Consider the following 27,523-nt stretch of genomic DNA (forward strand, 5'->3'; position numbering starts at 1 on the left):
TCAAGGTTTCTCCCTGCCCTCCACCCTCTTCAATATATTCCTCCTTCCCCTCTGCCATCTCCTTTCCGGGCTTGGTCTTCCGCACTTCATATATGCAGATGACGTTCAGATTCTCATACCCATAACCGATACCTTACCTAATGTAGTACCAAGACTTCCGCTTGGTACTACAATCTATCATCCTCCCTAAACTGGACTATTGCAACTCACTCCTCCTGGGCCTGCCAGCCAACACCATCAAACCACTTCAGATGGTCCAGAACGCGACACCCCTATCCTCCAAAATCACCCCTATCCTCCAAAATCTTCACTGGCTGCCCATAAAATTTAGGATACAATTTAAATCCCTCATGATGATTCACAAGGCTCTTCACAACATCTCCCCCCTCAACCTATCCTTCCAACTACAGCAACACGTCTCCAATAGACCGATCAGAAGTGCATACCAGAACATGCTTCACACCCAGCCAACAAAAACCTCATTGGGGAAACGAGCTCTGTCCACTGCAGGTCCCCATCTTTGGAACCTGCTCCCACCGGACCTCCGCCAAGAACCATGCCTTCCGACATTCAAAAAGAAGCTAAAGACTTGGCTATTCACTCAAGCTTTCCCTGAGAGCTAAAATCTGGTGAAGCGACAGACAATATACCTACCTCTGTACATATGTTCCTGATTTATGGTTCACAGTTACATTTAATTGAGTTTATGAAAGTTCTCTTTTAATAGTTTTCCTGTATACTTGTGTTAATGTATTCTGCCTTGAGGCGACTGTTTTAATGTATTTCCGCCCTGGAGGCGACTGTTCAGTTCCTTGTAAACCGGTGCGATATGTATTCTTTACAGGAACATCGGTATATAAAAATCAAAAATAAATAAATAAATAAATAATGCCATGAAGACATGGGAATCAGCCCTCGCAGCCATCAGCTCCCTGCTCTGACAACTGCCTCGCACTCAATACCTTCAAAACAGAGCTTTTATACATCTCACCCCACTATAACAACCCCAACCCTCCCATACCCAACACACCACTCCCTTCTCCCAACACATTTGCAGCCTTGGCGTCACCCTGGACAACCACTACCACCTAAAACATTCATCAACTCTACCCTGAAAGACGAATTCTTCAAGCTTCACATGCTGAAAGAACTGAAACCTCTGCTTCATCTTAATGACTTTCGCACTATCCTCCAAGCCACTATATTATCCAAAGTTGATTATTGCAATTCCATCCTCCTAGGCCTCCCTAAAAATGCCCTCCAGCCCCTTCAGATGCTCCAGAACTCTGCGGCACGTATCCTCACCAATGCCCACTGATATGATCACATCACACCCGTCCTCAAACACCTACATTGGTTGCCTATTACATCACGGATTATGTACAAATCCCTCACCATCATTCATAAATCTATTCACAACCATGACATGCCCCGGTTCAAAGAGCACCTCCGATTTCGTACCATTGACAGACCTACCAGAACTCAACACTGTGCGACGCTGCAAACACCCTCCCCTAAACTGACAAAACTTAAAAGTCTTCCAAAGAACGTGCCCTCTCCATCGCTGGGCCTGACCTTTGAAACAAGATGCCTCCCAGTCTTCGCCAGGAGCTGTGCCCAAAATAATTCAAACAGAACCTCAAGACCTGGCTCTTTAATCAGGCATACACCTGAACCGACACTCTACATCCACCCTTTTTCCTCTCCACCCCTCCGTAAATACCCCTTCGTATTTTCTCCTGTAATACATAATCTTGAAAACCCATAATGTCTCCCTCCCTGTTTATACATCCCCCTCTTCAGGTCTCAGTGAATTTTCCTGAACATGTTTATCTTCCTGTACATATCCCCTCCAGGCCATTGCAACCCAGTTATGTTTTTATAACACTATTCGCCATCCCCCGTGCCTGTAATATATACCCTTTCTACATAATTACTACTGTTGTATTTTATCCTGTTGCTACTTTATGATACCTGTTCATCGTTCATTGCTACATTATGATACCTGTTCATTGTAGAGCCTCTTGCTGCATTAAGTTACCTGTAAACCGGGGTGATGTTCCCAACGTAACCTGGTATATAAAAATGCTTGCTTAAACAAATAAAACAAACAAACCTGGCAGATCCCCAATAGTTCATCTATTTCTTGTATCTCCTTCCCAGGGATAAGCTATTGGCTTTTCCACTGCCTAATAATTTTAAGGACTTTTCCTTCAGAAACTTGTCCAATTCGTTTTTGAATCCCACTGTGTTAGTTGCCTTGACCACATCCTCTGGCAACAGATTCTATAGCTGGATTGTAAACCAAGTGAAAAAACACTTCCTACAATGTGTTTTAAATCTGCCAGCTGCTAATATCATGGAGTATCCCCTAGTCCTAGTGTTATCTGAAAGGGTAAATAACCACTCCCTGTTTAAGCATTCATCCCACTCGATTTTATAAATACTGTATCAATCATATTCCCTCTCAGTCATCTTTTTGCCAGCTAAACAGCCCTAATCTTGGACAGAGTCCTGAGACACCCAACTGATAACAACAGTGATCAAAGACAATCCACCAGAGGATATACTGAAAGTACCCTGAAAAAGTTATAAGAACCAAGAAAGAACTGAGTCTCAAGGCCTTCCAACATTTATTCCTCTGAATATCTGGAACAAGTTATCCAGCTAACTTCAGTTGGTTAGTCGTCCACTTACTGGCTATCTGAATATTGTCCACTAACTGTCCCATTAACACCAGATATATGGCAGCCATATTTAGGGGAAAACATTTAGCAACTACCTTTCTCTTTCTGCAATAAAAAGATGGAATTGAGAAGCAGAGAACTCCTCCTGAGTTTTGTGAAATATAGCTATTTTAATTTCTTACCTGATGGACGTAATTAGGCTATTGTTCAGCTTCAGTTGTTTCAAATTAGGCAGATATGCACCTGCAGAGTCAGGGAAGAAAGACCAGTTTAGTGTCATATGTCACAGAACAAATGTTTCTCAACCAAGTCCATGAGACTGACCCAGTCAGTGTATTTGAAGATATAAAAAATTAGTGAGAGATATCGAATTTGCACACTGCCTTCACTGTATGCAAATATATATTTAGCCATATTCACTTTAAATATACTGAGGACAAGATTGGCCAAATGGGTCCCAAGCAATGGGTTGAAAGCCACTATAGCAGAAAACATGAATAAAGAGGGTTCATACCAGGGATCTCAAGCTGAAGATACGTAAGGGGTTCATGTATATTTGAAGCATTTATATACTTTGCCTTGCCTCAGACAGTACAACAAAGTGTGTGGAGTAGCCTAGTGGTTAGAGCAGGGGCTACAAGGAAAACAGGGTTCAAATCCCTCTATTGCTCCTTGTGACCCTGGGCAAGTCACTTTACCCTCCATTGCCTCAGGTACAAAATTAGATTGTAAGCCCTGTGGGGATAGGGAAATACCTATAGTTCCTGAATGTAATCCACTTTGATGTACACTTTGAAGTGTCAAAAAGAAGAATATAAAAACTCTAAATACATAAATTAATGGAAGTAAATACTGTGACCAACCTACTCCCACAATACAAACAATTCTCTCCACATTATTTCAGGTTCTCTCTGCTTTCAATCCTTAGTTGAAAGTAACAGAATATCTACTTTAAGCTCTGTGAGTGTGGAGTGAGGTCCATATTCAAAAAACATTTAGATGAATAAAGCAGTTTCTTACTGGTAAGGGGTGTTCTCCAAGGATAGCAAGAAGGTAGTCCTCACACGAGTGACATCATTGGATAGAGCCCAGCCTGGAACTTTGATCTCAAATTCTAGAGTTTTCAAATATGCTCTACTGAGCATGTGCAGCTGTAGTTATCACCTTGCCCCCTAGGCAGAGTCACTCAGTCCATGTTATAGCTACATCATGGAGAATCAACTCCCAGGCAAGGCGGTGGGTTTCGTAAGGACTGACATCCCGCTGTCCTTTAGGAACACCTGCTACAGGTAAGTAACTCTGCTTTCTCAGAGGACAAGCAGAAAGACAAACCTCACACATGGGTGATTCCCAAGCTATAGGTTACCTGAGTAGGACAAAGCAGGAACCTCACAGTTCTAGAAGCACCACCTTTCTTCTCCCTTTTGCCTATGAGGCAGCCGACCCAAAAACAGGTCTAGGCAGGAAAAGAGTTGGGTTCTACCAAAAAAAAAAAAAAAAGCCATAGAACAGCCAGACACAAAACCCTGATGTGTGGCAAAGGCACCTACGATAGAGGGGAGTGATACGAATTCCAGCAAGAAGCATGGAAATATTACAGTTAGGGTTTCATATCAGCAAACCCCAATAAGCAAAGTAGGTCCAGATCCTCCTGGATATAAGAAAAGACCTAGAGAAAGAACCAAGAGAAAAGCTCTTGGATGAAGATTGCACAGTTTCCTTTGGTGTCACAAGACAGCTGAAAAAACAACTGGATCAGAGAGCTCGCCAGAAAGAAACTGCGGTACACTAGCATCTGAAGGACAGAATGCATTTGCAGAAGCACGCCCAATGATGGGCTTATAGGCATAATGACAGAAAACCCAAGAAATACTTGGAAGAAGAAGCTGCAGGATCTGTGGCAGACTCTATCTGCCAAAGTACCAAACAAATCTGACCACACAAGTCAGATGTTGAGTGTCAGGGGATGAATGGCAATCCCTGAAAAGGGATTGCTAGCCCAAACCACCAAGCAGGGGAGTTAAGCTAGGCCTGAAGCTCACCCACCACCGTCAAGGGTAGGTCTATCCATTCTGCCCTTCAGGTGAACAGGAAGGCACTTTGGTCAACCCAATAAAATATGAAAAGCTAAAGATAGTACTAGCTAGAATTTGGCAAAAAATAGGGAAAAGGTGGTGTGCCATTCCCTGTAGGTAAATACTAAGATATACCATGCCTACCTTTTCTCCCCCATCCCTGCTGACATTCCGACTGGAAGTCATAAGGAGCAAAAAACACAAGGAGACAGATCCCAGGGCTGCAGGGATAAAAAAAAGTTTCTAGGCTGTATATCTCAATTCCAACCAAAATTTTCACTGCTGAATCCAGTAGGAAACTGCACCCCTGAGGTAGATCTGTCAGCATGATAGGAACAGCTGAAACAGAGCAAACCTCCCAGGGAAGATATCCAGAAACTCTCCACTAAGAACACCAGCCTAGAAAACCGAAGGGTACCAAGGCAAGGTCAGTCTGATTTTGGAGCAGATTGCCTATCAGCCTGGCCAAGGTATCAATACTCAAGCCATAATTATATATACTTCCCCCAAGAAATCACACGGACCAGTAAGTGGAACAATTGTGTGCACCAGAGCCTCCATTTTCACAGACAGGGCTATCCCTAAAAGAGGGAAGTATAGCTCACAAGCCACTGTAACAAAAGGTAGGGCCTCGGTTGCAGGGTCCCTCATCCCTTAACTCATGCAACCTGGATATGGTGAGAGGTTGAAAGGCATACCGGGATGCAACTGGACCAGAAACCTCTTCACTGAGGTAGGATCCTGCATGCGAGAATGACTAGCCAGTGCAGTCATCTGCGAAAAACGCACATTGCACTCAGCCGGTATCAAAAAGGTGACTCCCATGTGAGAGAAACTCCTAATCCTCACCAGGGAACTGCTCAGGAGGAGAAATTCAGAGTATGATGGGAAGACCGAATCCAGAATAGGGTATACAGTCAGGAAGGTGTGGAAACAGGAGGGATCTAGCAAAGCTCAAGGAATGTCTAGGGTCTGGCAACTAAGATTTAATGCTAAAATAATGCAGTCATACATTTAGGCTGCAAAGAACCAAGGAAAGGTTAGGTAAAGGGGGTGAAATTTTTCTAATCGTGAAAGAAGAGCATCCTGGGATAAACGTATCTGATTATCTTAAAATAGCCAAACAGGTGATAGCAAAAGCCAGAATGATGCTTGGTTGCATAGGGAGACCAATGAACAGAATTAAAAAAAAGGAGATATTGCTCCTGTAGAAGTACCTTGTGAAGCCTCACTTTGAATATTGTGTGCAGTTCTGGAGATTGCATTTTCAAAAGTATATAAACAGGATGGATTCAATCCAGAGGATTGCTTCTAAAATAGTCAATGGTCTTCATTCTAAAGCATTTGGGAACAAATGTAACAATATAAACATGTAAACCCTAGAGGAAAGGTGGGATGAGGAGATATTATAGGGACATTTAAAAGTATCAATGCAAAGGAAGCTCTAAGTCATGGGATGAGAGTCAAAAGAAGTAAACTCAGGAGTAAACTAAGGAAATATTTCTTTGGGGTGGTGGATGCATGGGACAGCCTCCTAGTGGAGGTGATGGAGACAAGGACAGTATATGGATTCAGAAAAGCATGAGAGTGATAGGGATTGTAGAGCTAAAGGTGGCCAAGGAGAGGTCCTCTGATGCTCTGAGAAAGAAGATATCAGTAGGAACTCCAACTGAGCCAATACCTCCCTTTCCCCTCATAATCCCCAGAAGGATGGGGGGACTGGCTGCAATGACAAGTGGGCTTGCCCCAGCTGGCAAAATTCCTCAAGGAAATGCTTGGGTACCTTGACACCATGTCATGGGAAAAACTCTGCTAGGAGGAAAATAAATTCTTCACCAACTCAGACAGCTGAGACACCATTTTCAGGGAGCTAATGTGGAAATACCTTCCCTCTTACACCCAAATGAGCTCATCATCACTTCATCCTACAGATGCTGGGGGGGGGGGGGGGGGGGGGGAGCAGCAATAACAGCTACATAGAGCAGTCACTTAAGCAGAGAAGAAACTTTGCCATCTGCACCAATGCACTTCATTAACTGGAGGCAGGCTGTAATATCTACACCAGAAAAGCGAAGGTCCTATTATCCATCATCAATGAATATGCCCCTCTTATTGCCCGGGTGCTCAGTGCTAAGGAAACAATGCAAGTTAGCTGGTGCTAACACACACAATGCTGAGGCCACTGAAGGCAATTTAGATAGTCTCATCACTAATACATCTAGGCAGAATCATTACCCTATGTCATGAAGCCTCTCTTCAGTCTTCATTAAGGAGATTAATGGCTCACGTCGGAGTTGAGGTGGCTCCTGCTCTGAGCAAATCAGTCTAGGAAAGGATCCCTTGCACCACTTAAGTGCTCTTCTCAGCACTTTGTCCTGCAACTTGGGCTTCCATGCCAAGCTTGAACCCTCGCCTATGGCAGATCCATGAGACAGTGCCAACAGTAGGGTAGCTTTCCCAGCACACTTCCATTGTGGCTCTGGGAATCTGAAGAGGCCTCGCTCCAGGATGCAGAGTTGCTGCATTGCCCACAATTAAGAGAGACTTTGGGGTCTTACCTGATACTGCTCCCTACAGTTCCTCCATTTTCCAGGTGCAGAACTGTATCGTTCATGGAGATAGTTCAAAATATTGTGGTCTGGGCGCAAGCAGTGACAGATGTTATGGGTGTCTGTGATGGACATAACATGAGAATTGCCATGCTGGGTCAGACCAAGGTCCATTGTGCCCGGCATCCTGTTTCTGACAGAGGCCAATCCAGGTTGCAAGTAACTAGCAGATCCCATAAGAACATAGGAACAAAAGAATATGCCATACTGGGTCAGGTCAAGGGTCCATCAAGCCCAGCATCCTGTTTCCAACAGTGGCCAATCCAGGCCATAAGAACCTGGCAAGTACCCAAAAACTAAGTCTAGTCCCTGTTACCGTTGCTAATAATAGCGGTGGTTATTATATAAGTCAACGTAATTAATAGCAGGTAATGAACTTCTCGTTCAAGAACTTATCCAATCCTTTTTTAAACACAGCTATACTAACTGCACTAACAACATCCTCTGGCAACAAATTCCAGAGTTTAATTGTGCGTCAAGTGAAAAAGAACTTTCTCCGATTAGTTTTAAATGTGCCACATGCTAACTTCATGGAGTGCCCCCCTAGTCTTTCTATTATCCGAAAGAGTAAAAAACTGATTCATGTCTACCCGTTCTAGACCTCTCATGATTTAACCTCTTTAGTCTTTCCTCATAGGGGAGCTGTTCCATTCCCTTGATCATTTTGGAAGCCCTTCTCTGTACCTTCTCCATCGCAATTATATCTTTTTTGAGATGCAGCGACCAGAATTGTACACAATATTCAAGGTGCGGTCTCACCATGGAGCGATACAGAGGCATTATGAAATTTTCCATTTTATTCACCATTCCCTTTCTAATAATTCCCAACATTCTGTTTGCTTTTTTGACTGCCGCAGCACACTGAACCGACGATTTCAATGTGTTATCCACTATGACGCCTAGATCTCTTTCTTGAGTAGTAGCACCTAATATGGAACCTAACATTGTGTAACTATAGCATGGGTTATTTTTCCCTATATGCATCACCTTGCACTTGTCCACATTAAATTTCATCTGCCATTTAGATGCCCAATTTTCCAGCCTCCCAGGTGTTCCTGCAATTTATCACAATCTGCTTGTGATTTAACTACTCTGAACAATTTTGTATCATCTGCAAATTTGATTACCTCACTCGTCTTATTTCTTTCCAGATCATTTATAAATATATTGAAAAGTAAGGGTCCCAGTACAGATCCCTGAGGCACTCCACTGCCCACTCCCTTCAACTGAGAAAATTGTCCATTTAATCCTACTCTGTTTCCTGTCTTTTAGCCAGTTTGTAATCCACGAAAGGACATCGCCACCTATCCCATGACTTTTTACTTTTCCTAGAAGCCTCTCATGAGGAACTTTGTCAAATGCCTTCTGAAAATCCAAGTACACTACATCTACCGGTTCACCTTTATCCACATGTTTATTAACTCCTTCAAAAAAGTGAAGCAGATTTGTGAGGCAAGACTTACCTTGGGTAAAGCCATGCTGACTTTGTTCCATTAAACCATGTCTTTCTATATGTTCTGTGATTTTGATGTTTAGAACACTTTCCACTATTTTTCCTGGCACTGAAGTCAGGCTAACCGGTCTGTAATTTCCCGGATCTCCCCTGGAGCCCTTTTTAAATATGGGGGTTACATTAGCTATCCTCCAGTCTTCAGGTACAATGGATGATTTTAATGATAGGTTACAAATTTTTACTAATAGGTCTGAAATTTCATTTTTTTAGTTCCTTCAGAACTCTGGGGTGTATACCATCCGGTCCAGGTGATTTACTACTCTTCAGTTTGTCAATCAGGTCTACCACATCTTCTAGGTTCACCGTGATTTGGTTCAGTCCATCTGAATCATTACCTATGATAAAGTAGACCTAATTCCTGTTACTCATTCCCAAGGATAGCTATAGCTTTCTGTAGTCTACCTGGCTAATAATGTGATGTGGACATTGCCTCCATGAACTTGTCAAACTTTTTTTTAAACCTAGCTATATTAGTAGTTGCCTTGAACATATCCTCTGGCAACAGATTCTACCACTTGATAGCTCACAGCATAAAAGTAGTTCTGCATACAATTTGTTTTGAATCTTCTGTATGCCACTTTCATGGAGTATCTCCTTGTTTTAGTATTTGAAAAAAGGTAAATAACCATCCCTTATTTATCCATTCCACCCCACACATGATTTTATAAAGTTCTATCATGTCTCTCTGACGTGACTTTTTCAAGTTGAACAGCCCTAGCCTGTGTACCCTCTCATCATAGGACAGATATTCCATCCTCTTAATAATTTATCACCCTTCTCTGCAACTTTTCTAGTCCCACAATGTTTTTCTTGAGATGGGTTGACCAGAACTGCATACAACACTCAAGGTGCAATCACACATAGCTTGATACAGAGGCAATATTATATTTTCTGCTTTACTCTCCACTATTTTTTCAGATCATTCCTACCATTCTATTTGCTTTTTTTTTTTTAACTTACACTGCACACTAATCTGAGCATTTCAACCTACTGTTCACAAGGACTCTAAGATCCTTTTTCTAGGTACTGACTTCCAATACAGAACCCAACATTGTGTACCTGGTATTGTGTTTCCCTATGTGCATCACTTTGCACTTTTCCACATTAAATTTCATCTGCCATTCAGTTGCCCAGGTCTTTCTGCAGTTCCTCACAATGTGCTGCTATTTTAACAAATTAGAATAGTTTATGTCATTTACAGATTTGATCACCTTAGTAGTCGTCCCTTTTTCCAGAGCCCTGTGGTATTCTGCTAATGGCCTTTCTCCAATTGTAAAACTGGCTATTTAGTCCTACCCCTGTTTCCACAGTCTTTTAACCAGTTACCAGGCTATAATAGAATACTGCCACCTATCTTATGACTTTGTAATTTCCTGAGGAGTCTCTCATAGGGAACTTTGTCAAATGCCTTCTCAAAATATAAATACACTAAAACTGGCTCACCTTTATATACATGTTTATTTACATAGAAACATAGAAATGACGGCAGAAGACGACCAATCGGTCCATCCAGTCTGCCCAGCAAGCTTCACACTTCTTTTTTCTCATACTTATCTGTTTCTCTTGGCTCTTAGTAACCTTAGGTTCTATTTCCCTTTCACCCCCACTATTAATGTAGAGAGCAGTGATGGAGCTGCTTCCAAGTGAAATGTTAAGTTTGATTAGTTGGGTAAGCGGCAGCATAGCTCTCTGCCGTTGAAGCAGAGATATGCGTGAAGTATTAGTTTTTCTTCTCCCCTGCCGTTGAAGCAAGGATCTATGCTGGATATGTATTGAAAGTGAAGTATGCCTTGAAAGTCACATTAACTATCATCAAATATTGAAAAGCCTAATAATTGGTAATTGAATAAGCCTAATAATTGGTAATACCTATAGCCCTTCAAATAATGCTAAAAGATTGAGAAGACTTCCTCTTCCTAAAACCATGTTGACTCTTCCCCATTAAATCAGATCTATAAGGACAATTATTTTGTTTTTAAGAGTAGCTTCTACCATTTTGCCCAGCACATATCAAAGTTTTTCGCTCCCTGTTTGATGTAACTTTTACCTTCTACATAGTTGTTAATTGGTTTCCCCTGTTCTATTGTAAACCGGTACGATAAGACCGCATCTTGAGGATCGGTATAGTAAAAGAATTTAAATAAATAAAATAAATAAATATGTCAAGCTGAGTATTCTATAGTTTTGAGGATCACATCTGGAGTCCTTTTTAAAAATCAGCATCACTCTGGCTACCTTCCAGTCTTCAGGAATCACGGCTGTTTTAAATGATACGCTATAGATTACTAGTAGCAGGTTAGCAATTTAATGTTTTAGAATTCAGGGTGGATGCCATCCGGTCTCAATGATTTGTTACTTTTTAGTTTGTCAGTCTGATCCATTACATCCTCCATTGTCACATATATTTATTTCAGTTGCTCAGAATCTCCACCATTAAAGAATCTTTTAGGTGTGGGTATGTTCCCGCCTTCCTCTGTAAAGACTGAGGCAAAGATTTCAGTTTTTCTGCTATTTCCCTGTCCTCTCTGAGCAGGGGGCCCTCCCTCAGCCAAGAGAGTAGTCGAGAACTCCAAAATGAGAGAAAAAAAAAATATCGCCAATATCCATCAAGGATTATCCAAGGATTGCAAAAATTGCACTGCTACCCAGCTGTCTCAAAATAGAAAGCTTTGCCTTGGTGTATCACCTTAAGTTTGGCAGGAAATGAAGTGATCTGCAGCTTCTTCTGTATCAAATGAGTACACACACATAGGAGAAAGATTTACGCTTCACTGCCACTGATTGAGAATAGTCCTGGAATATTAAGACCTTATGCCTTCATGAAGAAGAGGTTGCAACTTCTGATAAGTTCTCAAGATATCCAAATTATGACCAAAATTCAGAACTCTGAGGATAACAATCCGGGGTCTCGCAGGCAAATATTTTAAACTATGTCTTTTTATTTGCACTTTCATTTATCTTTGTGTACACAACCTGCTTGTTAGCAAATGATACAAGCACTTTCGCGTCATTCACATCTGAGTGTCTACGTTCGTCTGGGCTACTTCAGCCTTAAAAACACAACCATCTCTTTGCACGGTACATTCCTCCAAACCATACAATTCTGAGCTCTCCATTTCAGTGGGGAGGGGAAAAAAAAGGGATTTGGATTCAGACAGCAGCCAAGACTGGGCCCCGATTTTTACAGTCTGAGGTACTTATACGCAGACATTAGGGAAAAAGCGCAGGACTTTCTTCTACAGTCAAGTCCAAAAGCAAAGCACATTCAAGCAGCACTGTCTGAATTATCAAGGCAGCTACTCACCCCGTAAAAATATTGCTAGCAGAAATTTTGTTATGGGTTTGACAATTGCTAAGTTTTGGATTGTAGATGCTACTACTCTTAACATAAGGCTTGGGGGTAACTACATGAAGCGGCAGTTACTACCAAGAAACCAGCTGGGCAGATAGGATGGCCTATTTGGTCTTTTTCTGCTGTCATTACTGTGTTACTATGACTATCTGCTTTCCCTCATGGTCCAATTTAAAAGCTGCTCCATCTCCTTTTTAAAAGTTAGCGCCAGCATCCTGGTTCTACTCTGATTAAGGTGAAGCCCATCCCATCATAATATGCTTCCCATTCCCCAGAATGTTCCCCAGTTCCTGAAAAAAAATCAAAATACTTCTTCCCTGCACCATCATCTCATCCACACATTGAGACTCTTGGGAGTTCAGTCTGCCTCTAGGGTTCTGCGCATCAAACAGGTAGCATTTCTGAGAATGCAACCTTAAAGGTTCTGGATTTCAGATTCCTACCCAAGAGCTTAAATTTAGCATCCAGAATCTTCTTCCTGCACCTGCTCGTATCCACATGTACCATAATAATTGGCTCTTCCCCAAATATAATATTGCCTCTGTATTGAGCTATGGTGCGATCACACCTTGAGTACTGTAGGCAGTTCTGGTCAACCAGATCAGTCCTCAAGACAAAGATTCTTTGTTTGAAATTATTTATTGTACAGGTAAATTCTACTTACAATTGTTGCATTTCAAACATGAGCTCCTAGGCAAAGATCTTTGGTAACTGGAGATGAGGCAGGAGAAGGGGGGAAGGGAGTCTCTTGTGTTGCAGGAGTTGGTTTATGGTAGAGGTAGGAAGCATGAGGAACATGAGGCTGATTTAGTCTTTAGAAGAAGGCAGTAAGAGAAGGTAAAAATCCTGATCATTTCACAAGGTATTACAGAGCGCTGCTGGCTCAGAAGCACGCATGGAGTAAAACTGAACTCTCGTCGAGAGCTGCTAAAGAAAAACGCCCTCACAAGCAGGAAGAAAAGGACAGGGTCCAATGGCAGTGAGCCTGAAAACCATGTGACGCAGGGGGAGCATGAAGGGCAGTCCCTTGAGCCTATAAGGCACCTAGGAAGACTCAAGTTAGATTGAGAGGCATTCAAGCTCTTCCAATAGTGAGAGAAAGTAGAGGGGGGAGGGAGCTTCTCTTAAAGGCAAATGCTCCTCTTTAAGGCAAGGGCTCACAGATTTTTATCATGGGTTACAAATAGTGTTTCAGTATTAAGAATCCTCAGAAGGGAGGACTGCACTAAACACAGTTAAACTACAATATAAACAGATACAAACATGTACCCACTGCTGGGGACAGAACAACCTCTCTGTATCTCTGAAGGTCTCCTTTATATACCTCTGTCTACATCAGCACCTCCAGGTCTGCCACTTTGACCTCTGGAGTTTGGATTTGTTCTGCGAGAGCCAGTAACTCTTTGCACTGGGTGCACACATACAACCTCTCACTAACAGTTAATCATACATGGCACTGCTCTGTGCCAAAGACTGGATAGCCCCCAACTTACATCTTAATTTTGCTGAAGTTTTAAAAGCGTATTACAGAGTAGGTAGGTCTTTCAATTTAATGGTTATTAAAATGGATAGTTTTTTTTAATTTTTTTTTTATTTGGTGTCTTTTAAATCTAAGATTTTTTAATTTGTAAATAGGTGACATTTTGTGAATTATCAGCTTATTTAGGAGACAAGGTAGCTGAGTGGTTAAGGCAATGGACTGCTAATCTATTGTTCTAGTACTTGTGGGTTTGAATCTCATCCTTGTTGAGTTGTTTACATTTGGAGCACTCCCATCCACTGGCTCATTGGTCTAGGGGTATGATTCTCGCTTAGGGTTGCGAGAGGACCTGGGTTCAACTCCCAGACGAGCCCTTGCATTTGTATATGTGGAGCTCATGAGGAAAGCTGATACTAGTCAAGCTTTGTGGAGAGAATGCGATGGGATTTAAGGAAGCTGGAAGAGTGGTCAAAGATATGGCAGCTGAGATTCAATGCAAAGAAGTGCAGAGTCATGCATATGGGGTGTGGAAATCCAAAAGAACTGTATTTGATGGGGGATTGAAGGGCTGATGTACATGGAGCAGGAGAGAGACCTTGGGGTGATTGTTTCACCGACTTCAGATCGTTGGACACTATGTGACAAGGCGATAGAATGCTGGGCTGCATAGAGAGAGGAATATCTAGTAAGAGAAAGGAAGTGATGATCCCCTTGTACAGGGCCTTGGTGAGGCCTCGCCTGGAGTACCTTGTTCAGTTCTGGAGACCGTATCTCCAAAGGGACAGAGACAGGATGGAGGCGGTCCAGAGAAAGGCGACCAAAAAGGTAGATGGTCTTCATAAAATGACTTATGAGGAGCGATTGAAGAACCTAAATATGTATACCCTGGAGGAGAAGCAGGGATGATATGATACAGATTTTCAGATACTTGATAGGTTTTAATGATCCATGGTCAACAAACCTTTTCCATGGAAAGAAAATCGGTAGAACTAGGAGTCACGATTTGAAACTCCAGGGAAGAAGACTCAGAACTAATGTCAGGAAGTAGTTCTTCATGGAGAGGGTGGTGGATGCCTGGAATGCCCTTCTGGAGGAAGTGGTGAAGGCAAACTGTGAAGGATTTCAAAGGGGCTTGGGATAAACACTTTGGATCCATAAAGGCTAGAGAATGGGAATGAAGAGAAGAGCCATGGGAGTGGCTTGCTGGAATAATGGCTACTACCTGATGATTACTACCCTTACTCAATAAGCCTTCACACGGTTAATGCAACTCCAACATTGCTCTCTGCTTCAATGGCAAGGGGAAATGTGGAAAAGAGGATTTGCATTTAGACAACAACCAACAAGGACTGAACTACACAATCTGGGTAAACAAATAAGCATGGGGGTAGCTTGCTTATTGCAGCGGTTACTGCCCTAAACCATACTTCACTTTGAATGCATATACAGCGTTGCTCTCTGCTTCAATGGCAGGGGGAAATGTGGAAGACAGGATTTACATTCAGACAACATCCAACAAGGCATTGATCTGTGCAGTCTGGGTAAACAAGCATCAGGATAACTTGCTTGATGTGGCGGTTACTACCCTTAACCATTAAGCCTTATGCTTAATCTTTGATGCAACTCCAACATTACTCTCTGCATCAAAGGCAGGGGGTGGAAGGAAATTCGAATCTAACAGTTACCAACAAGGGCCCTGAACTTGGTGGTCGGTGAAACAGATAAGTATGGGAAAATAAGTGTGGGAGCTTGCTGGGCAGACTGGATGGGCCATTTGGTCTTTATCTGCCGTCATTTCTAGGTTTCTATCAGCAACAAGATTCCAATTAGTCAATCACTAAAATCAGGGTTAATCATATGCTATTCTAAATCACCAATTGATTTTGATGCTTTTCATCCTAACTTGGAGGGCGGGGGGAGGGGGAGATAAGCTATATAACAAAAAAGTGACTGAGGTGGAGATGGGGGTTGGCAATCAAATATTGACTAGCTACCCAGGAACCAGTACTCTTACTTTTTCAGATCAAGCACATGACTTTTGCAAACTCATAATTCTAATACTTACAAATACTAACCTTTACTAACTCTCAAAATAAATCCAAAGTCTTTATCCCTACACACACACACACAAATCTTTACACTTGCAAACAAATACTAGCCTTAAAAACGAACACATAATAAACACAGCTAGTAATAGTTTTGGGTGGGGTTTTTTGTTTTTTTTTTAAGATTTAAGAGTTTTTTCCCAGCAAGTCCAACTTATCACTAGCAGATGAAGGCTCTGCAGTCCGCACTCTCTCTGGAGTAAGGTTTACTCAGTTTTTGTTTTGCTATTTATCTGTGCTTCTAAGGCAATTACTTCAAATAAAAATACTTCAAAAACAATCTCCTCTCAGGGATTCATACTACAAGTAGATTAACAATTGGCCTTCTCAGCTAATCTGCCTTCTTGCTTCTAACAATTGCCTTTAACATCTACACATGCAGGCTTTGAACCTTCTAAAAAATCTTCTTGGATCTAGGCTTTTCCATTCATATTTTATTTTTTAGTTAGAGAGATAGACTTAAAAGTCCTTTTTGAGGGGCTGCAGAGGCAGCAGTATGAAAAAAAATTTAATTATTGAAAGAAAAACGAAACATCAAATTTCCTCTCGTGTAATTATCCATGAGGTAACAAATGAAAACAGACTAAAAGGATCATGAAGCAGTAGGCGCATGCCACTAACTCCTGAAGAACTCAATCATTTCTAAGCTCAGAGATCTGGGTCCATGTCAGTGTTGTCAGATGACATCACCCACTGATTTTGGCCTATTTAATCTTGTCAACAGAGAACATTTAATGCATGTCAATGTATTTCCAGTTTCAGCTGCAGCACCCTGCATGTGTGTTCACTTTAATAATACACAGAGATCCTTTGCATGATTAGTTTTAGCAATTATTGCCCCATTCAAAGTATATTACACCTACCTAGCTAGCCTTGTGCCCCACGATTATTCACATTAAATCTAATACACCCTTTCTTTGGCTATTGAGAGTCAGAGTTCTCTATAAAATCAGTTAAGTCCTGAAGTATTTACAATGTAATAGTTTGCTCTTGCCTACAAGAGCATCACTATCGTTTATGCCACCCTTCATATCACTGATAAAATATTAAACAAATATTCAAACAAACCCCTGGGGAATGGTAATCAATACTTAATTCCAACTGGAATTGGTGCCATAAATCATCATCTACTGGAGCCTCCCCCCTTCAGTTCCTCACCCAATCACAAATGGCATCTCCAAACATATTCTCTAATTAGAAAATCAGCTTTTCATGGAGTAGCTAGAACTCTAGGCTGCATTAGGCCATGCTGTGTACATTGTGTTTTATATTGCACTAAGCAAAAGAAGGTGGAGAGTTCAAGAAGGAAAAAATGTTCTTTTCTCACCAAAGTTTCCCAAGCTGTTCTCTCGGGTATCCACGCACATCTCCAGAGCCTTTACATGTTGCAAATCGTCCACACCCGTTAGTGCTTGCTGGAACAAAAAAGAGAGAAAACTCTTAACAGTCACCACTAAGTGCAACCCTAGAGAACTCCACACAGACTTAACAATAGAAATCTTTCTTATACCAAGCAGCAAAATAATTAACTTCTGTTGCAAATTTCTTTACCAACTTAATGAGTCAATACCATTTACCATCTGCACTGTTCATAGTGACAAAGCATGACAAGGAAAGAAGACAACACTGCTTTCAGTGACACAATCAGGCTGATACTATAAAGTGCAATTAACCCGAGGTGGATGTGCGTTTTGGCCGTGCGTCCACAACCCTTAATACAATAAGGGGTTTAGCGCGTCCAAACAACACCCCCCCCCCCCTGAAACTAATAGCGCTCATCACATGCAAATACATGTTGATGAGGCTATTAGTTATTTGCACAGGATACAGAAAAAGTGTGCACCCGATCCGCGCATTTTATGCTCAGAAATTAGCGCCTGCCCAAGAGCAGGCATTAATTTCTAAGCAGCCCAGAAAAGCAGAAAATACTGCTTTTCTGTACATCCTCTGACTTAATATTGTGGTGATATTAAATCAGAGGAACCAAAAAGTAAGAGTGCAGGCGGGTCAGGTTAGGAAGACGGACTTTCATTTTATGAGCATCCGTTTTCCAAACCTGCTGACAGCCACCTCTCCTGGACTTCCGCTGCTAAGGAGGCGTTAGGGGGACACTATTGCCCCTAGTGCCTCCTTTTCAGCACAGCCCCTCATTTAAATACAGTACCGCGTGCCCAGAAGAGGTGCTTGGGTGTGCATTAGGAAAGCTGGCGCTCAACACTGAGCACCATTTTCCCGTACACTTGACAATATCGGCCTGATTGTAAGAGAATTGCTTCTAATGCCCAAATATGACAAAGAAGCTGGTATCACATACAAGTATGCATTATGACAAGAGAAGCCTGCACTGGTCCTAGGGAAGGGAAAAGGAGAGGGGGAGAGGGGGAGAGGGGGAAAGGAGGAGGGGAGAGAAAAGAGGGGGAAGAGAGGATGGGGTCTTTGCTTAAGAGCGACATATAGTGATTCTGAAAAGAGCCCTCTTGCATGTCCTCCAGCCCAGGATTATCACTGAAATAGCCAGATAAGTATGTTGGGCAGAGGGGCAGGGAATCATAAAATAGGGATACTTCCTTTGTTTACAGCACCAGATCCCAGCCCTGGCTCCAATTAAGTTGGAGATACAAAAAGAAAAGGAGCAAACTACCAGCTTAAAAAAAAAAAAAAAAAAAAGTGTTTACCTGTATTTAAGACATTGTTAACCTGCCTTCCATATGTTCAGGGCAGAGTAAATAAAACAGTTAAAACGATCAATCAAAATTACATATAAAATTATAAAACATATCACATAAATCTAAATATGTAAATCATATCATTTTTTAAACACTTGTTTAAATAAAAAGATTTTCAGTCCCTTTTTAAAGAACCTTGGATCTTTCAAGGTTCTAATTTCATTAGGCAATGAATTCCAAATTGTCGGACCCACTATTGAAAAAACTCTTTCCCTGGATTCATCTAGATGTGCTATTTTAGGGGAGGGAATACCCAACAGATTCTGATTTGCTGAATGGAGCAGCCTTACTGGGGTGTGTATCTTCATAATTGCATTTATCCATGATGAGTGCACATTGTTAATAAGAGTGGATAATCGTAGCCAGTTAATACTGAACTCGGAAAGCTATAGGCAACCAGTGAAGTTGTTGAGTAATGTGTTCATGGATTGGTGTACAGCAAAATTGCTTACCTGTAATAGGTGTTATCCCAGGACAGCAAGATATAGTCCTCACATATGGGTGACGTCACTGGATGGAGCCCCATCACGGAAAACTTTGTCAAAGTTTCTAGAAATTTTTGACTGGCACACTGAGCATGCCCAGCATGCCATGATATTCTCAGCCACAGGGGTCTCCCGTCAGTCTTGTTTGTAGCAATAAGCGTTATTTTATTTTTGCTAACAAAACGTCCCGGACCCAACTCCGCGGGGTGGTGGGTGGGTTTCGTGAGGACTACATCCTGCTGTCCTGGGATAACACCTATTACAGGTAAGCAATTTTGCTTTATCCCAGGACAAGCAGGATATAGTCCTCACATATGGGTGATTAGCAAGCTACAGGCTGACTGGTTTGAAGTTTGGACCAACAGCGCACAACTTGTGCAACAGGCACAACAACTGGAGAACTGTTGGCTAAAATTGAGGAAGCCTGAAGTCACAGCAGGTTGGATGTGGAAGGAGTTGGGGTTATACTGGAAAGACAGATTGTCCGTAAGCTGAATCTTGTTGTCCTTCTTTGTCCAAACTGTAATGTTGTGCAAAGGTGTGAAGAGAACTCCATGTTGCAGCTTTACAAATCTTGTAGTTTAGCTAATCTGAATAATTTTGTATCATCCGCAAATTTGATAACCTCACTCATCGTATTCCTTTCCAGATCATTTATATATATATTGAAAAGCACTGGTCCAAGTACAGATCCCTGAGGCACTCCACTGTTTACCCTTTTCCACTGAGAAAATTGACCATTCAATCCTACTCTCTGTTTCCTGTCTTTTAACCAGTTTGTAATCCACGAAAGGACATCGGCTCTATCCCATGACTTTTTAGTTTTCTTAGAAGCCTCTCATGAGGGACTTTGTCAAATGCCTTCTGAAAATCTAAATACACTACATCTACCGGTTCACCTTTATCCACATGTTTATTAACTCCTTCAAAAAAATGAAGATTTGTTAGGCAAGACTTCCCTTGGGTAAATCCATGTTGACTGTGTTCCATTAAGCCATGTCTTTCTATATGTTCGACAATTTTGATCGAGTGGTTTTCCGTACTCACCCTAAATTCCTTACTAAGGTGGTTACGGATTTCCACTTGAATCAGTGCATTGTCTTGCCCACATTCTTCCCAAGAACTCACTGTCACCAAGGGGAGAGGGTCTTACACACCTTGGACTGTAAACGTGCACTTGCCTATTACCTAGACCGCACTGCAGCCCATAGGAAATCCACCCAGCTCTTTGTTTCTTTTAATAAAAACAAATCGAGTAAGGCAGTGGGCAAACAAACTCTCTCCAATTGGCTAGCAGATTTTATAGAGTTTAAAAAAAAACAAAAAAACAGGCCTTTCCCTCTAAGGACGAGTAAAGGTGCACTCAGAGCAATGTCAACTTCAGTAGCGCACTATCGTTCAGTACCAATTTTGATCTTGAGAATAGTTTCCACTATTTTTCCCGGCACTGAAGTCAAGCTCACTGATCTATAGTTACCCAGATCGCCCTGGAGCCTTTTTTAAATATTGGGGTTACATTGGCCACGCTTCAGTCTTCAGGTACAATGGATGATTTTAATGATAGGTTACAAATTTCAATTTTGAGTTCCTTCAGTACCCTAGGATGCATACCATCAGGTATTTTTTTTTTTTTTTTTTTTTTTTTTTTTAACCAAAAAGGAGGAAGCATCCCAATTTCTGGCAAATCTGGCACGGGAGGAGAACCCATAAGCTGCCATATGGCCTCGGCGGGAAGGACCACAAGCACAGTATATTAGTTACACACCTGGTACTACAGGGCTAGCTGGGAGAGACTAGCCCAACCTGCAGTAATCTGACAGATGAACCAGGATTAATTATCTGTATTTGCCCTGACTTCTGTGCCTGGGGTGGATGCCCATCAAAGCCTTCCTTTCATATGCGACACTGTTGCCCGTATACCGATGGATTGGTGGACTTAGCCTAGATGAACAGATTTTGCAATCCCTGAGTGTGGGGACGGCGGGTGATCATGGCTTTAATACCAACAAGGAAGTGATTTGGCGCCCACCTGCCTGTCCTCGGCCTTATGCACCATGCGAGGCTCACTTGGGCCCACCTTAAAGTTTAATTCTACTTTGATGGTTCAGTCAGTTGACCTGTTGTAGATGATATTATGTTAGCAATGTCATATTGATGGAGGGCTGTTGGGGCTGTTGGCGCAACCTGAGTACCGAAGGGGACGCTGACACCTTGCTCCTCCTAAAGCTGAATGTTATGTTGTGTTGGGGTGTGCAGGTGTGTGTGTGGTGGGGGGTGGGGGGGGGGGGGAGGACAGGACACATTGGAGTAGACCAGAAATCACCTCAGCTGGATCAGGTGTGCCCTAATATACTGTCTATACCATAGGATCCCAGAGGCTCAGGCTGGGGAGCCACTGGATTCCTGAGATTCCAATCCTTATGCTGCACCCCATGGATGCAGATTCTTACCTGATTCTCTAAAATGGCAACCGTAAAGTTTACCTCATTGAATGTGGATGGCATTCACTCCCCTATTAAACGGAAAAACTATTGATTGCCTTTAAAAGATTAGGTTATCAAGTGGTGTTTCTTCAGGAGACTCACTTAACGGCTAGAGAACATGGCAAGTTACAAAGGGAATGGGTGGGGCAATGTTTTTCCTCTTCCTATTCCGCCCGGAAACAAGGTGTAGCAATTCTAATCCACAAGCAGTTGCCCTTTCAATCAGACAAAGTATGTCATACCTGGTTTGGCCTCTGTTAGAAACAGGATGCTGGGCTTGATTGACCCTTGGTGTGATCCAGCATGGCAATTTCTTATGTTTATTTTATTTATTTGTTTAGTGCTTTTTTATACCGGCATTCATAATACAGATCATATCATGTCGGTATACAAGTAACCGGGGTTATAACCTTACTATTAACATATTGTAGAGAAGCAAAAGTTACAATGAACAGGGGTAATGGAACTGGGGGAAGAGGAAAACATAGCAGAAAGTAACTTGTTAACCATGACAATTATTTACAGTGTGTTGAATGTTCGGCCATGATAGCTAGGGCGGCTCTGTGCTTAGGGAAAGGCCTGTTTAAATAACCAAGTCTTGAGCCTTTTTCTAATATTCTTATGTTATTGTCCAGGGGACGTGTTATCAACAAAGGCTGGCTCTCTGCAATGTGTATTCGCATTATTTTTTCACTCATCTGACTGGGATTCTGGCTGAGCTTTCTGATCGTGCCTTGATTCTGGGGGGAGATTTTAATACTGTGCTGAACAAGCAGGAGGACTGTAACCCTCCCAAACCAAAAGAGTCTAATGACAATCGTTTGGGAGCCAACTTTGTCTGCCAGGAGTTAAAGTTACTAGATATCTGGAGGGCCTGCACCCAGGAGAGCAGGATTTCACCTTTTTCTCCCACCCTCATGGATCCTATTCAAGACTGGATTACTTTCTGGTTTCTGATTCCCTTTTTCCAAGGGTTAAGTTGGCCACCATAGACACGATAGCTTTATCGGACCACGTGCCAGTATCTGTCAGTGTAACTCTTGGGCAGACTCCTAAACCTCCTTTTTCCTGGCGCATGCCCCCGGGCCTAATGCTTGATAAAACCTTTCATCAGTATTTGAAGGAGCGCTGGGAGGAATATGTGCGCATCAATTCGACCCCAGACATTACCCCAGCGGTTCTGTGGGAGGCAGGGAAAGCGGTAATGAGGGGTAATGTTATTGCCTACATAGCTACCCAAAATATGAAACGTATTGGGGACATTCATCACACCGCAGAGCTAAAACCGGCCCAACTAAAGCACATGCATGCGTTCTCAGAATCTAGTAAGAGGGAAGTAGATAGTATTCGGGAGGCCTTAAATACGTTCCTACATCAGCAGGCCTCCAAATCTCTATGATATCATGTTACAGCTTTATAAACAGGGGAACATAAGAAAATGCCATACTGGGTCAGACCAAGGGTCCATCAAGCCCAACATCCTGTTTCCAACAGTGGCCAATCCAGGCCATAAGAACCTGGCAAGTACCCAAAAAAAGTCTATTCCATGTTACCATTGCTAATGGCAGTGGCTATTCTCTAAGTGAACTTAATAGCAGGTAATGGACTTCTCCTCCAAGAACTTATCCAATCCTTTTTTAAACACAGCTATACTAACTGCACGAACCACATTCTCTGGCAACAAATTCCAGAGTTTAATTGTGCGTTGAGTAAAAAAGAACTTTCTCCGATTAGTTTTAAATGTACCACATGCTAACTTCATGGAGTTTCCCCTAGTCTTTCTAATATCCGAAAGAGTAAATAACCGATTCACATCTACATCTGTTTAAATGAATGGGATCTTGCCTGGGTGCGCATGTGTGTCAGGGTGCCACAGAGCGAGTGCACGAGTGTATGAGAGAACAACAGCATGCGTGTTTGTGTGAGACAGCATGTAACAGTGAAAGCTTGTGTGCTAGAGAGTGAGATAGCATGTGAGAGAATAGGTGTGTATGTATGAGTCAGACAGCATGTGAAAGTGAGTGCCATGTGTAAGCCACAGCAGGTGAGAGTGGGAGCCTGTATATGAGAGAGAGAGAGAGAGAGAGAGAGAGAGAGAGAGAGAGAGAGAGAGAGAGAGAGAGAGAGACACAGCTTGTGAGAATGAGCGCCTGAGTGTGTGTTTGATGGAGGAAGGGAAGACAAGTAGTAGAGCAAGTAGAAAGGAAAAAAAAATGACCGTAAAAGGAATTGGGAAAAGACCCAGAAAGGGAACATGGGGGGGGGGGAGAAAAAGCCTGGGACCAACTGATTAGAGCAGAGCTTTCCAAAGTGTGTGTCGGGACACATTAGTGTGTCGCCTGTAGTGTGGAGGTGTGTCGCCCGGTCCACAGGGCCGGCGGAAGCAGGGAACTATAGCAGGAAGATCGGCGGGCAGTGGTGGAGCTTACATCACCACGGCCCGAAGAAAAGGGTCACGTTCACTCCTCCTCCTTCCTGCCTGTGCAGCCCTGGAAGAAAAACGTTGCTGGAGCCGCGTGGGCAGGAAGGAGGAGGAGCATCTGCTGCGTACAGAAGAAGAGCAGCATTAATGGGCCGTTGCGGATCCCACGTCGCGACGGCCCGAGAAGAGGAGGAAACCCGATAGCAGGGCCACTGCGGATCCCACGTCGCGGCAGCCCAAGAAGAGGAGGAAACCCGATAGCAGGGCCGCTGCAGATCCCATGTCACGGCCAGGGAAGATCAGGGCCTCTGAAGAGCCCATCCTTCGGCAACCCGTGCAGAGGGACAGCATGTGCCAGTGAGAGCCTGTGCTTGAGCAAGAGAGCATGTAGGAGTGAGAGAGCCTGTGTGTGTGAGTGTAAGACAGCATGTGCACGAGAGAGACAGTATGTATGTATGTATGTATGTATGAGAGAGAGGCATGTGAGAGCTGTGGATGTGTGAGATTGCATGTGAGTGAGAGCCTGTGTGTGTGAGAATGTGTGAGATAGCGTGTGAGAATGAGAACCTGATTGTGTGTTTGAGGGAAGACAGATGGAGAGAAAAGAAATAGAAAAAAAGACCCTGTAAAAGGAATTGGCAAAAAAACAAGAAAGGAAAGGTGGGAAAAAAAAGCCTGTGACCAACCAATTAGAAAACTAAGATCAGACAGCAAAGGTAAAAAAAAAAATTACTTTTTAGTGATTGGCACATGTAATCTTTGGGAATGTGCAAGAGTAGCACTTTCTCTATGCCGATCTCACAATGTACGAGATCAGCATGGAGGAAGTGGAAGCCTGCAAATATTTATTATGAGATAGGTTGTGTTGTGAAACATTTTATTTATGTATATATTTAAGGAAACATACATAAATTGTTGAAATACATTTTGTTCGTTTAACCTTTAACTTCTGGTTTGCTGGTAGACTGAATTACTGTGTCACGAAATTATGTTTGTCTAAAAAGTGTGTCACCAACATGAAAAGTTTGGAAAGCTCTGGATTAGAGAAATAAGATCAGACAAAGGTAAAAAAAAAAAAAAATTTGACACTTTCTTTTTTTTTTTATTCATTTTACAACATTCATACAAAGTATCCACTTTGCGAGGAAAATATGGTATCAAATACAGCATTTATAACAAAGAAATAATTACTTTTAGAAACAATTTGGGGTTTTGTTTTTTTTCAATACCCATTAGACCACATACCCTGGGGGGGGGGGGGGGGGGGGGGGGGAGGGTAACTAGTTTTAGGCGTTAAAAGAACTCAAAGGAAATTAAAATAGAAATTGCTTTCAGCACTACACTATCAATGTAGATGATCCCAGTGTTTCGGTGTTACCAGATTGAAGCATAACCTTCTTAGAATCTATGAAGCTTTTGAGCTATTCTGGTATGAAGAAAATATAAGTATCTCTCTTACATTTTACAATGCATTTGCATGGAAATCTGAAAAAGAAGGTGGCACCAATAGTTATAGTATGGAGCTAGAAAACCCTTCCTTCTCTCTTGGGTAATTTTTGTTGAATCAGGAAAAATCCTGATTTGACGACTCATAAATAATGCATTCGAATTCCTAACATAACTTCATCACGCTACTAAGGTCATTTTCAGTATATAGAGGTATCAACAATGTAGCTCTCTCAGTAATTTCAAAATTAGATAAATAATCTGTCAGAGTATTTAGAATTATGTCCAAAGAAGGATTCCGAAGCTGAACACCAGAGCGAGATGGTAAAAAGTAGACTTTATCCAGAGGGGGAGCAGATTAATTTGTGAGGCCCAATACTTCCAGGAAATATCTTCTGATAGTAATTCTAGGAACCTCTCCTACCACCCTCGGGAAACTCAAAATTCACAAATTAAGGTGTCTTAAAGTGTTTTCAATGAATTCCACTTTCCTACTCAGAGCAGAACAGTCCTGAGTGATTGGAGAATGTACTCTTTTCACATGTTGTATTTCTTCTTCCATGTTCTTAATCTTTTCTGAAGTTTCCTTTTTCTGATTTTCATTAAACTTAACCAAAGAGTCCACTTGCTGAGACAATTAATTTATTTTCAGTGAACAGTCAAACATTTTTGCCCATAGACACAATTAGCTCCCATAATGAATCTAAGGTTACCACAGCAGGCTTTTCCACACTAAATACTGCTACAGCATTTGATAAAGTCATTTCTGAAAAACTCTCACCTCCATTCAACACTTGGAGACTTGTAGCCTCAGGTGCAGATATTATTGCATTTTCACTGTCAGAAAGGATGCGAGCTCGGGTGCAACCTGCAACGAGGAGACTTCCACGTCAGGGCTCCTCATGGGGCCCAGCACGGAGGCCATCCGCATCGCCGGTGGACCACGATCATCCTGGGGGCTCAATGACACCTTCTCCGAAACTGTCGCGGGTCCTCCTTCAAATGCCGCGATAGCCGGAGCTCCAGCCTCCACAAGAAGTGCTGACCCAGCACACTGCTGAATCGTTAACTGCCCGGGTAAGGTTTGGGGAGCCGAGGGATAGGTTCTTATATTCCCCTCTCTCTTCGCAGGCATTTTCAAATATCAAAAAGGAAATTCTTAGAGGAAATCTTTGCGAGCGAGCGAGCAGAGCGGTGGCCCGGGTTAAGCCGCCCTAAGGAAAACTTGTGGAAACATATGATTATGTCATTTGGAAAGTTACCCTGGGGCTGACCGAGTGATCGGTGTGCTCTCTTAAGCTCAATTAGGGAAGATCTGCCGGCTTCTCACCTAGACTTAACATTAATGTACATATACTGTTTATAATCTGGTTGCAATCTCCAAGTTCTGGCCCCTCCACTATTCCATGAAATCGTAAATTTGTATATGTCTGGACATGTTCTCCAGGTCTTCAAGCCAGTCATTTAGCTCCCTTTTATCTTTTTCTAAGCTAGCAATCTCGGACTTACAATTTGAAAGTGCTTGCTCGTGACCATCCAACCACACCATTTCCCAGACCAGTGATCTCTCTCCACAGGTCCATCACAGTGTTCAATATTTCTCTCTTAATACTTAACATATCTTCTCAGTTCTCAAAACCATTTTTGAAAATCAGCTTTTGTGAGAGAGTTTCTGTATCAAAAACTGAAAAGTGAGTCATGATGGCCAGCATCCACTACAATTTCCTCCGAGCCTCCATTGTCTCTGCTAGGCATCACATTAGTGAAAAAACTGCCACAAGCCCACTTGCTTTTTTCTCACAGGCATCATAAGTAAAAGGAATTCTTGCTCTTTCAAACTGTAATCTCTTCCAGCTGTTTTTGTCATTTAAAAAATGAGGATGTTATTTAATTACAGCAGGAGCTGAGAGCTCAGGCTGCCATCAGTTAGGATGTTACTTCCCCCTGCCTTTATTTTTTCAGCTCTCTCTTAGATAACCAGATCGCTTTATTTTTTTTCTTACTTTTGTTTACTTTTCTAACATACAGGTCAATACAGTAAAGTGCGGCCGCGGTTACCCCGCTCCTAACCAGCTTTCCACTCACTTTCCGGCCACGTTAGACCTTCCTGCGATCCACGATCCCCTTTAACCTATTCTTA

At 42.3% G+C, this 27,523-nt stretch overlaps 1 protein-coding gene across 1 annotated transcript in view; it reads right to left on the reverse strand.

The window, feature by feature from the left end:
* LRRC56 (leucine rich repeat containing 56) overlaps positions 1 to 27,523 on the reverse strand; it is a 435,597-nt gene that overhangs the window by 304,600 nt on the left and 103,474 nt on the right. The window contains exons 4-5 of the mRNA XM_029582256.1: positions 17,149 to 17,236; positions 2,870 to 2,930 (exon numbers count right to left, since the gene is read on the reverse strand). Of these exons, the coding sequence (XP_029438116.1) occupies positions 2,870 to 2,930; positions 17,149 to 17,236 (149 nt within the window). The remainder of the gene's footprint in view (positions 1 to 2,869; positions 2,931 to 17,148; positions 17,237 to 27,523) is intronic.

The sequence above is a fragment of the Rhinatrema bivittatum genome, chromosome 17 (genome assembly GCF_901001135.1).
Source record: "Rhinatrema bivittatum chromosome 17, aRhiBiv1.1, whole genome shotgun sequence".
NCBI lineage: Eukaryota > Metazoa > Chordata > Amphibia > Gymnophiona > Rhinatrematidae > Rhinatrema > Rhinatrema bivittatum.